The 17,120-nt window shown below is 47.1% G+C and overlaps 1 protein-coding gene across 1 annotated transcript in view; it reads left to right on the top strand.

Moving 5' to 3' along the window:
- aldh1a3 (aldehyde dehydrogenase 1 family, member A3) overlaps window positions 1-14,172 on the top strand; it is a 37,096-nt gene extending 22,924 nt beyond the window's left edge. Inside the window, exons 4-13 of the mRNA XM_055660982.1 lie at window positions 320-449; window positions 2,211-2,272; window positions 3,043-3,171; window positions 4,653-4,766; window positions 4,962-5,064; window positions 5,796-5,980; window positions 8,172-8,336; window positions 8,426-8,583; window positions 10,356-10,430; window positions 13,574-14,172. Coding sequence (XP_055516957.1) covers window positions 320-449; window positions 2,211-2,272; window positions 3,043-3,171; window positions 4,653-4,766; window positions 4,962-5,064; window positions 5,796-5,980; window positions 8,172-8,336; window positions 8,426-8,583; window positions 10,356-10,430; window positions 13,574-13,646 — 1,194 coding nt within the window. The 3' untranslated portion in view covers window positions 13,647-14,172. The remainder of the gene's footprint in view (window positions 1-319; window positions 450-2,210; window positions 2,273-3,042; window positions 3,172-4,652; window positions 4,767-4,961; window positions 5,065-5,795; window positions 5,981-8,171; window positions 8,337-8,425; window positions 8,584-10,355; window positions 10,431-13,573) is intronic.
- Window positions 14,173-17,120: the final 2,948 nt, after the last annotated feature.

Here is a 17,120-nt window from a genome sequence, read left to right as displayed (position 1 = left end):
AGCCGTCTCATTCAGGGGCCGTAGGTTATCTGGGAAAAAGAAGACACAAAATGATGAAGCAACTCAGTGGGTCAGGCAGCATCTGTGGAGAAGAAGATTCTGACCCAAAACGTCACTTATCCATGTTCTCCACAGATGTTGGCTGACCCACTGAGCTGCCTGACTCCAACATGCTGCCTGACTCCAACACTTTGTGTCTTTTTATTTTGTAAACCAGCATTTTCAGTTCCTTGTATCTACGGGTGATTGGGCCAATGTTCAGGGATAACTGATTAATGGTCCAATCTATTCTAAATCCACTCCAATTTGAACTTGTCAGACACTTGAAACATTGGACACGGGAAAACCGTTCCTGCAATCATTTGCCATCGACTTGGAAGGATGTATAAGGACACTACGCTACTATGCTGGCTGGGCAGATAAAATCCATGGGAAGAGTATACCAGTAGGTGAGTCTCACATCTTTCATAGAATTCTACTGTTTACACAAGTAAATCTGGTAACGCTCTTATATTAACCAACCAGCCTGCAATATCATCTTCAGAAATTTCCTGGACTGCCTTGGCCACCAATGAGATCTTTGGGCTGGTTCTATCATCACACCGACTGTATCCAAGCAATGACTTTTCTTTGTCTATCCTGTCCATTCCTTAAAGAATTCCAACAGATTTGTCAGGCAAGATCTCCCCTTCACAAAACCATGCTGACTTTGCCTTATTTTATCATGAGCTACTAACTACTCTGAAACCTCATCCTTAATAATGGACTCTAACATCTTACTAACCACTGAGGGCAGGGTAACTGGCCTATAGGTTCCCCTCTTTTACCCTGGTCCCTTCTTGCCAAGCAGAGTAACGTTTACAAGTTCTCAGTCCTCTGCAACCATTCCTGACCCTAGTGGCTCCTGAAAGATCACGACTAACTCCTCCACAATCTCTAAAGCCACCTCTTTCAGAGTCCATCCATCCAGGTGACTTATCCACCTTCAACCCTTTAAACTTCCCAAGTACCACCTCTCTAGTAATAGCCTCTCCACTAACCCCCTGAGCACGTTGCTGGTGTCTTCCACTGTGACGACTGACAATAAAATCATGTTCAATTCATCTGCCATTACTACTTCTCCAGCATCATTGTCCAGTGGTCCAATGCCCTCTCTTTATATATCCAAATAAACATTTGGTGCCCTCCTTATATATTATTGGCTAGCTTACTCATATTTCTTCTTTTCTCCCCTTATTGCCGTTTTGGTTGCCTCTGTTAGTTTTTAAAGTTCCCAATCCTCTAGCTGCCCATTCACCTTTTATTTTAATGCAATCATTGATCACCTTTGTTAGCCACAGTCGCCTCATTCACCCCTGAGAATCTTTTTTCCTCGTTTGGATGAAAAGATCCAGAATCTTTTGAATTGTTCCCCAAAACCCCTGTCATTGCTGTTCCACCGCCATTCCTCAAAGGTCCCTGCTAGGACACGGGCACGCAGTAACACGTGTGACAGACTGGGACACGCAGTGACACGTGTCACAGACTGGGACACGCAGTGACATGTGTCACAGACTGGGACACGCAGTGACACGTGTCACAGACTGGGACACGCAGTGACATGTGACACAGACTGGGACACGCAGTGACATGTGACACGTCACAGACTGGGACACGCAGTGACGTGTCACAGACTGGGACACGCAGTGACATGTGACACGTGTGACAGACTGGGACACGCAGTGACGTGTGACACAGACTGGGACATGCAGTGACACGTGTGACAGACTGGGACACGCAGTGACATGTGACAGGCTGGGACACGCAGTGACGTGTGACACAGACTGGGACACGCAGTGACAGACTGGGACACAGTGACGTGTGACAGACTGGGACACGCAGTGACGTGTGACACACATACACAATGACGTGTGCAGAGCTGCTTCATTACACATTCATGAATCATCCAGCTTCACGACGCCTTGCTTTACCGCTGGCATGGTGCCTACATATTTCTCAGCTCTATATTTACTGCCTGACACTTAATGACAGACGTGCAAATGATGCCCGTGTGTTGGTTCCAATATCCTGAGGTGTTTAAAATGCCACAGCATTAGAAGACTTTGCTACATGACATTCGGGAGGAATGTTCTCACAATGATGATGCTGAATCAGTACGTTGATTCAAGTTTGTTTGGGTTGCCTGTCATTCTTGCCCTTTTTTTCGGCAGATGGAGATTTTGTCATGTTTACAAGACACGAGCCAGTTGGTGTGTGTGGTCAGATCACCCCGGTACGTTGGTAACTTACTGCAAGGGGCAGGCGGCTGGCTCAGTGTGTTGGCACTTGAGCTGACCAAACCATGAGAAACATTCCAGAAAGCTTCTTGTGTCATTATCTCAGCTCCTGACCATAAACTCTCCCTCTCCCACTTATTCAGATTCATGTTCTTGCAGCAGAATTTGGCCATTCGGCCCATCAAGTCTACTCTACTATTCAATCATGGCTTGATCTATCTTTTCCCTCTTAGCCCCATTCTCCTGCCTTCTCCCCATAACCCCTGACACCCGTACTAATCAATAATCTATCTATCAATGCCTTAAACATATCCATTGATGTAGCCTCCACAGCCGTCTGTTGCAATACATTCACAGATTCACCACCCTCTGGCTAAAGATATTCCTCCTCATCTCCATCTAAAAGGGTATGTCCTTTTATTCTGAGGCTATACCCTCTGGTCCTAGACTTTCCCACTAATGGAAACATCCTCTCCACAACCACGCTATCCCCCCTCATCCTTCTATACTCCAGCGAGTACAGGCCCAGTGCTGTCAAATGCTCATCATATGTTAACCCACTCATTCCTGGGTTCATTCTCATTGGACCCTCTCCAGAGCCAGCCCATCCCTCAGATATGGGGCCCAAAATTGCTCACAATACTCCAAATGCATCTGACCAGCGCCACTTGTAGCCACTCCTCCAGTGCAGTCCATCTCATTCACTAACCAACCCCAACACCTCTGCCCTTCCCATGTTTATGGGTGAATCTGTTTATTTCCTCAGTGGAATTTCCCTCTGCTGATGTTCGTTTGGAAGGTGGCGCCTGCTCTGTGCTGTGGGAACACAGTGGTGATTAAACCAGCTGAGCAGACCCCACTGACGGCACTCTACATGGGAGCATTAGTCCGAGAGGTCAGTAACAGACATCTCTGCGAGTACTCTACATGGGAGCATTAATTAGGGAGGTCAGTAACAGTCTGAGTCTGATGAAAGGTCTCGACCCGAAACGTCACCCATTCCTTTTCTCCAGAGATGCTGCCTGTCTCGCTGAGTTACTCCAGCTTTGTGTGTCTATCTTCAACATCTCTGAGAGTACTGTACATGGGATACACACAAAAAGCTGGAGTAACTCAGTGGGGCAGGCAGCATCTCTGGAGAAAAGGAATGGGTGACGTTTCGGGGCGAGACCCTTCTTCAGACTGGTCAGGGATAAGGGAAACGAGATGTACATGGGAGAAATAGAGTATTAATCAGGCTGCCTGTATCAGCAAAATATAATCCTATAATTATGAGTTAAAGAAAATATAAATAACAGTACAGATTATTCTAAGAACACTTTGTGTGTATAATGTAGACAGGCAGAGTCTCGTCATTGATGAGACTGTGTCCTTAGATGCAGTTGGCGTTACACTGTGCCAGAGAGATGTATCTGTGATGATCATTTAACACACATTGCTGCACTAATCCTACGCAAAGCCATGTTATGCTCCTGACATTCTCACCAACATTTTGTTATTAATTTCCACACTAGCTGGCAAATTCACCAACAAACCCGCACGTCTTTGGGATGTGGGAACAAAACGGAGCACCCGGGGAAACCCATGAGGTCACTGGGAGAACGTGCAAACTCCACACAGATAGTGCCCCTGGTCAAGATTGAACCTGAATGACAGAGGCTGTAGGGCAGCAGCTCTACCTGAATGAATGAATGAATGAATACTTCATTGTCACATGACTAGTCTTTGTTGACACATTCCATTGTGGTCGCCCCAACACTGGCTCCTCCTTTGTTCTACATCAGTGTAAATGTGTGCTCTATTGTAGGTGGGGATGGAGCAAGCTGAAGGGTCTGGTTCCATGAAGCCTAGGCTTTAGGGCTGCAGATACTTGGGGACCTCCTTGGGCTCCAGCACAGAGCTGCCTCCTGTGGGATACACTGCCCCCTGCTGTCCAGATCCCCAGCTGCAGGTGGAGGTGTGAGCTTCCAGACCAGTGGCAACATTGACCCAGAGAAACACCATGGCATTGACAGCTGAGACCCCCAGCAAGAACATGTGGGATTGGGGGGGGGAGAGAGAGATTGTGTCGCCTCCTCATGGTTCTTCAGAACCATTGCTGCCCTCTCCTGAGCGCTACCTCTGAGAACACAGTGGCATCAACACTGAGCTCTAGAAACTAAACTGAAAAATCACAGCATGAAACTCAGATGTTCTCATGTTCTAATAGTTAAATGGTGGAATGTAACATTTTTATGAAATATCCAATTGAGTTTCAGTGTTAACATTACCCTGCATTAATGCCCATAGCCAGTGTAAAATCTGCTGATACTCTGAAGGCGGGCAAGTGGTTGCAGATTCCAATCTTTAACATGCAAATCCATTTCTTCATTTCAGGTTCCGTTCCCTCCCGGTGTGGTGAACATTGTTCCAGGTTTCGGACCCACTGCTGGGGCGGCAATAGCCTGCCACAGAGACATCGATAAAGTTGCCTTCACTGGCTCTACCGAGGTATCACAGCACCTGTAGAAACACACAACACTATCACCCCAATGCAGGGAGACCCAACTTCCCACTAATTCAGTCCAATGTATCTCTGGTGAAGACAAGGTCAGAGACCTTGATCTTCACATCAGGGAGGACAGTGAGGGAGGTGTAGGATCTCCTGCTGACCTCATTGTCTTCCTGTTGTTGCCATGTTGACAGGTGGGAAAGTCCATCATGGAAGCGGCCTCCAGAAGTAATCTGAAGAGAGTGACCCTGGAGCTCGGTGGCAAGAACCCCCTCATCGTGTTTGCTGACTCGGATTGTAAGAAAAAGCCTCTTTTGTCTTTTTTTTTATGAATTTCATGATGTTACATCAAACCATGATCAAATTGTGTTTCAGTCGATTAAAACTCAGGGTGTTATGAATCTTGGGAATTGACAAACTCTGATGGCATAGACGGGGCAAAAAGGACAATTTGGACACACCCCGGGTCTGCATGGCCGAGTTGGGCCGAGCGGCCTCTGTCCGTGCTGGACGTTCTATGACTGTGAATGTGACTTTAAGGGTTAAGCCCATTCATCTCTGAGATCAGTCGATTGTTGGGTGAAGGGGAAAAGATTTAATAGGAATCTGAGGGGTAACGTTTTCACACAGAGGGTGGTGGGTGTATGGAACAAGCTGCCAGAGGAGGTCGTTGAGGCTGAGACTATTCCATCGCTTAAGAAACAATTGGACAGGATAGGACAGGTTTGGAGGGATATGGACCAAACATGGGCAGGTGCGACTAGTGTAAATGGGGCATGTTGGCCAGTGTGGGCAAGTTGGGCCAAAGGGCCTGTTTCCATGCTGGGTGAAAGTTGGAACTGTTGAGAAACTATATTCCAGACTGCAGGATCTTTCCCATTGCTTGACCCTTTGTATGAGTTGGGCTGGACTGTATTTGTGTATAATATGCCTGATTAGAGTGGGGAGCAGACAGACAGACAAAGGCGTTTCAGTGTTCTCTGTAGCTCAGTACATGTGGCAATAACCTGGGCCTATTTCCCCCTCAGTGGGCTTGGCTGTGGACTGTGCCTCACAAGGGGCTTTCTTCAACCAGGGCCAGTGCTGCACAGCGGCAGCTCGCATCTTTGTGGAGGAGCCCGTGTACAAGGAGTTTGTGCAGCGCAGTGTGGACAGGGTGAAGAGGAGAGTGATTGGCAATCCATTCGACCCAAAAACTGAACAAGGACCACAGGTAAGAGGATGTTACCTGGAGCAGCCGCCAGCGTGGAGAGTGGGGTTGATGTAGAGTGACACGGGGCTGATGTAGAGTGACACGGGGCTGATGTAGAGTGACACGGGGCTTGTAGTGTGACACGGGGCTTGTAGTGTGACACGGGGCTTGTAGTGCGACACGGGGCTTGTAGTGCGACACGGGGCTTGTAGTGCGACACGGGGCTTGTGCAGTGACACGGGGCTTGTAGAGTGACACGGGGCTTGTACAGTGACACGGGGCTTGTACAGTGACACGGGGCATGTAGAATGACACGGGGCTGATGTAGAGTGACACGGGGTTGATGTAGAGTGACGCGGGGTTTGTAGAGTGACACGGGGTTGATGTAGAGTGACACGGGGTTGATGTAGAGTGACACGGGGTTGATGTAGAGTGACGCGGGGTTTGTAGAGTGACACGGGGTTGATGTAGAGTGACACGGGGTTGATGTAGAGTGACACGGGGTTGATGTAGAGTGACACGGGGTTGATGTAGAGTGACGCGGGGTTGATGTAGAGTGACACGGGGCTGATGTAGAGTGACGTAGAGTGACGGGGCTTGTACAGTTACACGGGGCTTGTACAGTTACACGGGGCTTGTAGAATGACACGGGGCTGATGTAGAGTGACGCGGGGCTTGTAGAGTGACACGGGGCTTGTAGAGTGACACGGGGTTGATGTAGAGTGACACGGGGTTGATGTAGAGTGACACGGGGTTGATGTAGAATGACACGGGGTTGATGTAGAGTGACACGGGGTTGATGTAGAGTGACACGGGGTTGATGTAGAGTGACGCGGGGCTGATGTAGAGTGACACGGGGTTGATGTAGAGTGACACGGGGCTTGTACAGTTACACGGGGCTTGTACAGTTACACGGGGCTTGTAGAATGACACGGGGCTGATGTAGAGTGACGCGGGGCTTGTAGAGTGACGCGGGGCTTGTAGAGTGACACGGGGCTTGTAGAGTGACACGGGGCTTGTAGAGTGACACGGGGCTGATGTAGAGTGACACGGGGTTGATGTAGAGTGACGCGGGGTTTGTAGAGTGACGCGGGGTTGATGTAGAGTGACGCGGGGTTGATGTAGAGTGACGCGGGGCTGATGTAGAGTGACGCGGGGTTGATGTAGAGTGACACGGGGTTGATGTAGAGTGACGCGGGGCTTTAGAGTGACACGGGGCTTGTAGAGTGACACGGGGCTTGTAGAGTGACACAGGGTTTGTAGAGTGACACGGGGCTGATGTAGAGTGACACGGGGCTGATGTAGAGTGACACGGGGCTGATGTAGAGTGACGCGGGGCTGATGTAGAGTGACGCGGGGCTTGTACAGTGACACAGGGTTTGTAGAGTGACACGGGGTTGATGTAGAGTGACACGGGGCTTGTAGAGTGACACGGGGCTTGTAGAGTGACACGGGGTTTTGTAGAGTGACACGGGGTTGATGTAGAGTGACGCGGGGCTTGTAGAGTGACGCGGGGCTTGTAGAGTGACGCGGGGCTTGTAGAGTGACGCGGGGCTTGTACAGTGACGCGGGGCTTGTAGAGTGACACGGGGCTTGTAGAGTGACACGGGGCTTGTAGAGTGACACGGGGCTTGTACAGTGACGCGGGGCTTGTAGAGTGACACAGGGTTTGTAGAGTGACACGGGGCTGATGTAGAGTGACGCGGGGCTGATGTAGAGTGACGCGGGGCTTGTAGAGTGACGCGGGGCTTGTAGAGTGACACGGGGTTGATGTAGAGTGACACGGGGTTGATGTAGAGTGACACGGGGTTGATGTAGAGTGACACGGGGCTTGTAGAGTGACACGGGGCTTGTAGAGTGACACGGGGCTTGTAGAGTGACACGGGGCTCAGTGCCTTCACAAGTTTACTTAAATAGAGAAAACATTAGATTCTTGTTTACGTTCAAACAGGATTAGATTAAACTATTCCATGTGATATTCGATGACCATCAATGAACATAATTTATAAAGTTATTTAGACAGATATATGGACAGGAAGGGTTTGAGGGATCTGGGCAAGTTGCAGGCAAATGGGACTAGCCCTGAATGCCAACGGTCGGCATGGACAAGTTGGGCCGAAGGGCCTGTTTCCATGCTGTACAACTTTGTGACTTTATAAAGCACTGTTTAAACCCCTAACGCCAGTGGCCTCACACCTCTCCACCCACGCAGATCAACCAAGACCAGTTTGATAAAATCCTGGAGCTGATCGAGAGTGGCAAGAGTGAAGGAGCGAGGCTGGAATCTGGTGGTGGTCCCTACGGGGACGAGGGCCACTACATTCAGCCCACCATCTTCTCCGAGGTGACGGACTCCATGCGCATCGCTAAGGAGGAGGTACGTATGTCCACGGCAACCAGACTTGTCAATGAGAACCTTACATCCACCAGTACATGTACATAACCAGTATCTGTCCTGTGCTGCAGATCTTTGGGCCAGTCCAAGTGATAATGAAGTTTAAGAGCATGGAGGAGGTGATCAGAAGAGCCAACAGCAGTGAGTTTGGGCTGACTGCAGGAGTGTTCACCACCAGCATTGACCGAGCAATGGCCGTGGCCAAGGCCCTGCAGTCTGGAACCGTCTGGTAAACCTCAACAACACGGAAACAGGCCCTTCGGCCCAGCGAGTCTGTGTCGACCATCGATCACCCGTTCACACTAGTTCTAACTTATCCCATCCACTCCCTACACACTAGGGACAATGCTCTCATCTATCGGTTACCCTTCTTAATCAGTCCCTCGCTGTCAAGAAGGATTGGCTTTGAGAATCATAGAGTGATACAGCTTGGAAACAACTTGCCCAACATCCAACATGCCCCATCTACACTAGTCCCACCGCGACCAACATGCCCCATCTACACTAGTCCAACCCCGACCAACCGACCAACATGCCCCATCTACACTAGTCCCACCGCGACCAACATGCCCCATCTACACTAGTCCAACCCCGACCAACATGCCCCATCTACACTAGTCCCACCCCGACCAACATGCCCCATCTACACTAGTCCCACCCCGACCAACATGCCCCATCTACACTAGTCCCACCCCGACCAACATGCCCCATCTACACTAGTCCCACCCCCGACCAACATGCCCCGCCCACCCCGACCAACATGCCCCATCTACACTAGTCCCACCCCGACCAACATGCCTCATCTACACTAGTCCCACCCCGACCAACATGCCCCATCTACACTAGTCCCACCCCGACCAACATGCCCCATCTACACTAGTCCCACCCCGACCAACATGCCCCCCATCTATCCTAGTCCCACCCCGACCAACATGCCCCATCTACACTAGTCCCACCCCGACCAACATGACCCACCTACACTAGTCCCACCCCTACCAACATGCCCCGTCTACAATAGTCCCACCCCGACCAACATGCCCCAACTACACTAGTCCCACCCCGACCAACATGCCCCATCTACACTAGTCCCACCCCGACCAATATGCCCCATCTACACTAGTCCAACCACGACCAACATGCCCCATCTACACTAGTCCCACCCCGACCAACATGCCCCATCTACACTAGTCCCACCCCGACCAACATGCCCCATCTACACTAGTCCCACCCCGACCAACATGCCCCATCTACACTAGCCCCACCCCGACCAACATGCCCCGTCTACATTGTCCCACTTGCCTGTGTTTGGCCCATCTCCCTCTATACCCATCCCATCCAAATGTTTTTAAACATTTGTGATACCTCCTCTGCCAGCTCATTCCATGCACCCACCGCCCTTTATGTAAAAACAGTTGCCCTTCAGGTTCATATTAAATCTTTCTCACCTTAAACCTATGTCCTCTGGTTCTTGATTCACCTACTCTGGGCAAGAGACTCTGCAAGATTCACTATTTATTCCCCCGTCTGTGTAGAATGTGCATGATCTCCCCGTGACCACAATTTGATACACCTCTTTAAGATCACACCTCACCTTCCTATGCTCCAAGGAAGTCCTAGCCTGACCAACCTCTCCCTGTAAGGCAGGCTCTCGAGTCCTGGCAACATCTATGAGTGGGTGGGGATGGAGCCTAGTCCAATCACACTTGTCCACCCACATCCCCTGAGGAATTACGCCAACAGGTGACCTTGTGGGATCTGGAACCAGTTCTGCCTCATGTGGCCATTGTGCCTGTACTTGCCTTAACCCAGGAGTGAGTAACAAACACTCACTCCGACACAATGGCTCAGGAGGCTGCCTGGAGCACAGTGGCCAGGTGGTGGCGATCACCACAGGATTGGGAGCGTGCTTTAATTAAGGGATACAACAAGGTTGGGAAGTTTGGTTTAGGGATAAGAGCATGGAGATTTAGTCATTTTATAGACTTTTGTCTTCTGTTACAGGATTAACTGCTATAATGCTCTGCATGTCCAGGCCCCCTTTGGCGGCTTCAAAATGTCTGGAAATGGACGAGAAATGTAAGAATGTAGTACTTTCACTTTTGTTTGAATTCCAGATCTGTGAGTCTGTTATTCCCATTACAGAACGTGCTAGAATTCTTCCCAGCCTGGCAGTGCGGTGAAACTGATGTTTTTTGGGTATAGAGATGCAGAGTGGCCCACTGAGTCGACACAGACCAGCGATTCCCGCACATTAACACAACATTACACACTAGGGACAATTCTACATTTATACCAAGCCATTTAACCTACAAACCTGAACGAAGAGTGGGGAGAAAGCGGAAGATCGCAGAAAAAACCAACATAGGTCACAGGGAGAACGTACAAACTCCGTAAAGACAGCACCCATAGTCAGGATCGAACCTGGATCTCTGGTGCTGTAAGGCAGCAACTGTACTACTGCGCCACCGTGCCGCCCAACGTCTGAAACGGTTCAGAACAAATCAGAACTGACAGCAATGACTGAGGAAATGTGAAGCCCACAATGGTCGCCTGTTGGGTGATAATGAAGGGATATTTGGATACAAACAGGGAAACCCGCAGGATAACTGGGAAGTGGAGGAGCGGAGAGAGAGAGAAGGAATGAAAGGCTTACTTGAAATTAGAGAACAATATTTATATCCTTGTGTAATAAACTGTGCTGTTCCACCAGGAAACCCACGTGGGCACACTCCACACAGACAGCATCGAGGTCAGGATCGAACCTGGGTCTCTGGTGCTGTGAGGCAGCGACTGCACCCGCTGCGCCACTGTGTCTGCCCTCAGTGTTGGGTATTATCCCAGAGTAGGAGTTGTGTGAACCCTTCTATCCTGTCTGTCTTTAGTACTCAAGACCCCTCGCCTCCCCTCCCCACATCCTTCATGACGGCAGGTTGTAGGGAAGTCACTCAGTGGCAGGTTAGTCCGATGGCTCTCAGAACTGAAACAAAAGGTCCAATGTTTATCCAATTGCTGCTTGTCGACATTTATTCCTGAATCTTCTTTCACCTTGTCTTCAACAGCAATTTCCAGATCACAGCAACTCACCATTAAAAACAGAAATCTGTGCATCTTCCCCAAAATACTCTCCTGCCTTGCTCTCTCCACTGCAGTATTGTGCCTTGTTCTCCACTGCAGTATTGTGCCTTGCTGCTGTTTTGTATATTTGTACCAGAACAGGTATTATTGTTGAATGTAGCCAAGATACTATCCAGTCCAATCATACTATACATGAGTATAATCAACCCATGTAGAAGTACAACAGGTAGTGTGAAGAGAAAAAAAACCCAGTGCAGAATATAGTGTTACAGCATCACAGCACAGAGAAATTGCAGATTTTAAAAATTGCAAGGATTCCAATAAATTAGGTTGGAAGATTGAGACTACAGCTTCAGCTTATAATATCTAAACTTGAATATTAGCTTCTCTTGTTTCACTTAGTATCTTGTTGTTCAGTTGATAACTCATTCACCTCAGTGTTGACCTTGTGATGTTATAGAAATCCTAAATGCATCAGAGGTAGAAATCTGTCCTCGAGCAAGACTGAAGGTACGAAGGATTTAACACCAGAGACTCACTGAGCAGTTATGCTTCAACAAAGAGGCAGGGTGGAGCACTCCCTCCTCCTCCTCTCCCTCTCCGAACGATGGGCTGAGACATAGTTGTCTCCACATTAATCACCTCACCGCCTTTAATTCACATTGGATTTGCATCTTTGAACATCAGTTAAACATGAGCCCTGCGTGATTCTATGTTTGTCCCAGACTCATTTAGATTGAACCAGACTGAGACCCGTTTACAGTCAGTATGTATAAATAAGATGATTAAATCCCAGTCCATCAGATGACTTAGTCCCTGGCTACTAAGTTACTAAACAGGACGCTCACAGCTTTACAGGGCTAAGTCTGCTCTCAAAGTATCTGTTACCAATAATTAGTGGATCAAATTAGCTTCCAAAAAATGTTTTTAATTTGTGATTTTACCACAATCTCACAAATCCTGATAATTAGCTGTGAATTATGTCTTGTGGAGATAATCATCTCCTATCCTTGCTGTTTAAGAGAAGCATAGACAGGATAAAATTACTGACAGTAGACCGAACAACTCTAGCTTCCAATGTCAACGTGGACCATAATATTATTTGTCCCAAAAAGGTTAGCTGCCAAGTAAGGTTTAAAGCTATTGTCACCTTACATAGAACAGTACAGCACTGGAACAGGCCCTTCGACCCACAACGTCTATACTGAACATGATGCCAAGTTACAGTGATCTCATCTACCTGTACATAGTACAGCACAGAAACAGGCTATTCGGCCCATCTTCTTCCATTTGATTGTCAGTTACTTGTTCACAATTTATATTAGTTTAAGATTTATTGAGACTGAAGCTGAGAAACCCTTGGTCACATGGTTTCCTCCCTCCAGACTAGGATGCTGCTCCTTTCTGCCTCTTTGCTGATGCTGATAAACTGTGTGGTGATGGAGATGGGCAGATGATGCAGTGGGTCACGTTAAATGGGAAATAAACACAGTGAAAATGATTGAGAATCAAAACATCTATAGGTGCTGGAAGCCTCAAGCAAGAACAGAAAATACTGTAAACACTCATCAGGTCAAGCAGTGTCCATTGAAAGAGGGAGTAACGCTTCACTCTAAAGACCTTCATCAGTCGAGAGTATTGATGTATTTCTATTTCACACTGCAATATGCAAAGATGCTGGAAATTAGTTCCTTATCTGGTGATAAGTATCTGATGTACTGGTGCACTGATTGCCACTGGTACTCCCTCCATTGCTACAGTTCACTGTAACATCCTGTGCCTACAATATTGAGGCTGATGCCCATACACACCTGTATTCACTACACACCTGCCTGCGCACACCTGTATTCACTACACACCTGCCTGTACACACCTGTATTCACTACACACCTGCCCCTACACACCTGTATTCACTATTGAGGCTGATGCCTGTACACACTGTGTTCACTATTGAGGCTGATGCCCATACACAGTGTTCACTATTGAGGCTGATGCCTGTACACACTGTGTTCACTATTGAGGCTGATGCCCATACACAGTGTTCACTATTGAGGCTGATGCCTGTACACACCTGTATTCACTATTGAGGCTGATGCCTGTACACACCTGGTGGCCACTGACGTTTATTGTAATGTTCACTACAGGGGTGAATATGGACTGAAGGAGTACACAGAAGTAAAAACTGTCACCATCAAAATCTCACCGAAGTGCCAATAAACTGGTGAAGTGGACACTGAAATTGTACCAGAGGAAGTCTGGAGAAAAGATGAAGAACAACAAGGACACTGACAAAATCGAGTTTTATAACTGGGCAAAAGCTTTAAGTTCTTAAAAAATAATTTCTGACTTTGCACAAAGAAAATATTTTTATATTTCCTTTTAAAACATAGATTTAACCTGATATTAGCATTTTCAGTCAGTGTTGCCAGTGACTGAAGGAGACTGTCTGTAGTCCTCATACACAGGACACCGTTTTTTATCTGGCAGAAGCTGGCATCGTTGGCATAAATTGGCAAACACTCATCATTTACCGGGACCCCTTCAATCACACGGCACAATGCCAAAGCTGCTGGGATTATGTGATGCCATTAACATAGAGCACTTCAAACCCCCTCCCAGAGGATGATAAGCAATCACTGGAGCACATGTTTCCCAAATTCCCCAAGGGTCTGGACATCAACTTTGAAAAATCATTTTTTGTATCTAATTCTTAAACATAGAAATAAATGTATTTTAAACCTTCCAAACCTGAATCTTTGAATGAAGGCGTTGGAACATTTATCGTCTGGCTCATCAATGGTGACTGTTCACAGGGACACTTTGCTTCGGTTGGGGATAGTAAATGTTGACTATCGGCAAATGCCTTGCGTTTTGGTCTGGATTTGATTGATGACCTTCCAGTTTTGGTGAACTCTAGAGCAATGTTTGGCCATAAATTATTGTTTGAATTATGGGAATTTCCTCCCAAATTTGAAAATACTCTTTTTTATAACACTGTGGTAAGAGTGTGAGATTAAGGTCATAAATGATAGGAGCAGAATTAGGCCATTCGGCCCATCGAGTCTACCCCGCCATTCAATCATGGCTGATCTCTGCCTCCTAATCCCATTTCCTACCTTCTCCCCATAACCCTTGACACCTGTTCTAATCAAGAATCTATCAATCTCTGCCTTAAAAATATCTACTGACTTGTCCTCCACAGCCGTCTGTGGCAATAAGTTTCACACATTAACTACCCTCTGACTAAAGAAATTCCTCCTCATCTTTTCAAAAGAGCGCATACTAATCACCCAGACTAATCAAGAATCTACCTCTGCCTTAAAAATATCCATTCAATAGAAATGTGGAATCAAGGAAGAAGGAAAAATCATTCAATGCAACAAACACTATTCCTGGTGAGCTACGGGTACTTTAGCCAACCATGGAACATAACCAGGCTGTTTTGTACATGTTTTGTCTGTAGAGGGTTTCAGCCCGAAACCTTGCCTATTTCCTTCACTCCATAGATGCTGCCTCACCCACTTTGTCTATCTCAATTTTCCCTCCAGTAAACTTTTGTCTATCTTCAGCAGAACTTTTTCCAGATCATCTGCAGTTCCTGAAACACAATTATGAGTTTAAAAAAAGGCATAAGTGTTTTATTTACATAGGCGTTTGTGTCTCATCAGCATAAACTGACTAGAACTGCTAGGCAACATTCTCCAGAGGTCGAAGATTTAAAGGAGGAGGTTGTTGAGGCATTACTATACCAAAATTAATCAAGCAAAATCGGGAAACCGGTAAGTTCATTAAAGATTTGGAGGAGGGAAAATGGGAGGAAAAGTAGGGGATGAGGAGGATAGGAAGAGTCTGCAAAATATATGCTAGAGTTTGGCAAAAGCCTAAAGGCATAGTATTGAATAAACGTTGGATATTTGGCACAGCATTACATGGAGGTTGTCGACAGGCGTTTTGATATTATGAATATTAATTTCTTGCTGCAGCTCATTAGTGAATGGGGTCCATAAAGAAAGGTTGTAGTGAGGGGATTGACATATGAGGAAACAATGGCTGAGGCGATCTCATTGAAACATATAAGATCGTGAGGGGCCTTGATTGGGTGGATGCACCGAGGATGCAACGGGGAAATTAGGGGACTTGCAGAGCTCTTTTAAAACGAAGACTTCTTCACCCAAGGGTGGTTAATTTTGTTGAGAAGCAGAAACTTTAAATATATTTAGACTAAAAAGATGTTTTTTAGCTGCCAAGGGGTACGGGGAGAGGGCATGGATATGGAAAGGTTTAGTATAGGACCTGAGTGATCTCCTGGACAAGTGTCGATCGCCTAGATTGGGGTCGGAGAGGAATTTCCGGATGCATGTGGATGGGGCATCCCCCAGGAGATCACGAGGTTCTTGGGGTGGAGAGGGGTGATAGCGGTATAAAGGGGAGGGTAGTGTCTTGTGTTCTGTGTCTTGTGTCTACTGTTTGTGGGTAAGTGTGTCTGTTTAGTGTTCAGCCATGAGCGAATGGCGGTGCGGGCTCGATGGACCTGGTGGTCTACTCTCGCACCTACTTTCTATGTTTCTATGTTTCTATGGTCGGCATGGGCAAGTTGGGCCAAAGTGCCTGTTTCTGTGCTGTGTGGCTATCACTCTATGCTGAGGAGTGATTTGGTGAAAATAAATGAAAGAACAGCTTAAAGGTAGTTACATGAGAAATTGGAAGATGTTCCAGCAAGTGAGTAATTCAAAAGAGTTATGTTCCTAACAGAAGAAAAGGGGAACTGGCAAAATTAGACCCAATGAGGAAATCTTTAGTCACACAAACCAAATAGAGAAGTTTGTGACAAATACTGAAAGTTCAGCATTGCAGAAAGTGCAAGGTGAAACTCACAAGCAAATCAGGAAGGAGCTGCATTGGAAAGAGATTGGTCAGAAAAATTAAAGAAAAGCTTTAACTCATCTGTAAAGAATAGATATATGTGTGGCTTAAAGTAACATCTGGTATTGAAAGATGGTTTCATGAATACTTGACATCACACAACACACAAACAAGAAGCTTGTGTTAAACATGTTTAAGAAGGAACATGTCTATTCCGTCAGCAGAAGGGTCTCGACCCAAAACGTAACCTATTTCCTTCGCTCCACAGATGCTGCCTCACCCGCTGAGTTTCTCCAGCATTTTTGTCCACCTTGTGTTAAACGGGTCAGTTTACAGATCTGGCACTGTGCAGTGATGGCTGCCACAATACAGGAAGGGTTGGTGGAACTAGTAATGGTCCAGAGGAGGTGGGCTGGGATGTTGCCGGGCCTCATGAATGATGTCTCTGTGGAGAAACCCTCAGGATCCTGCTGCTGTCTCAGAAACAAAGGAGAGTAGTGGGAGGTAGACACAATGTGCTGGAGTAACTCAGCGGGTCAGGCAGCATCTCTGGAGAGAAGGAACAGGTGTTGTCTTGGGTCGAGGCCCTTCTTTAGACAGAGTCAGGAGAAAAGGAAACAAAATATAGAGAAGGTACATAGAACGAATAATTGAAAGATATGCCAAAAGCAATGGTGGAGCCCACACTGGTCCATTGTTGGCTGTGGAGTAAAGTGATAATGAGTTATACAGACAGTGGGAGGTTTGACTGAGGTACACACAATTATGCCAGGCATAAAGTGAACAGTAAGTCATTGTTACTCGCGATAGATTGATAATCGAGATAAA

This window comes from Leucoraja erinacea, chromosome 33, assembly GCF_028641065.1.
Source record: "Leucoraja erinacea ecotype New England chromosome 33, Leri_hhj_1, whole genome shotgun sequence".
Taxonomy (NCBI): Eukaryota; Metazoa; Chordata; class Chondrichthyes; order Rajiformes; family Rajidae; genus Leucoraja; species Leucoraja erinaceus.
The sequence above is the reverse complement of the archived record's forward strand: the minus strand, read 5'-3'. Positions and strand labels throughout refer to the sequence as shown.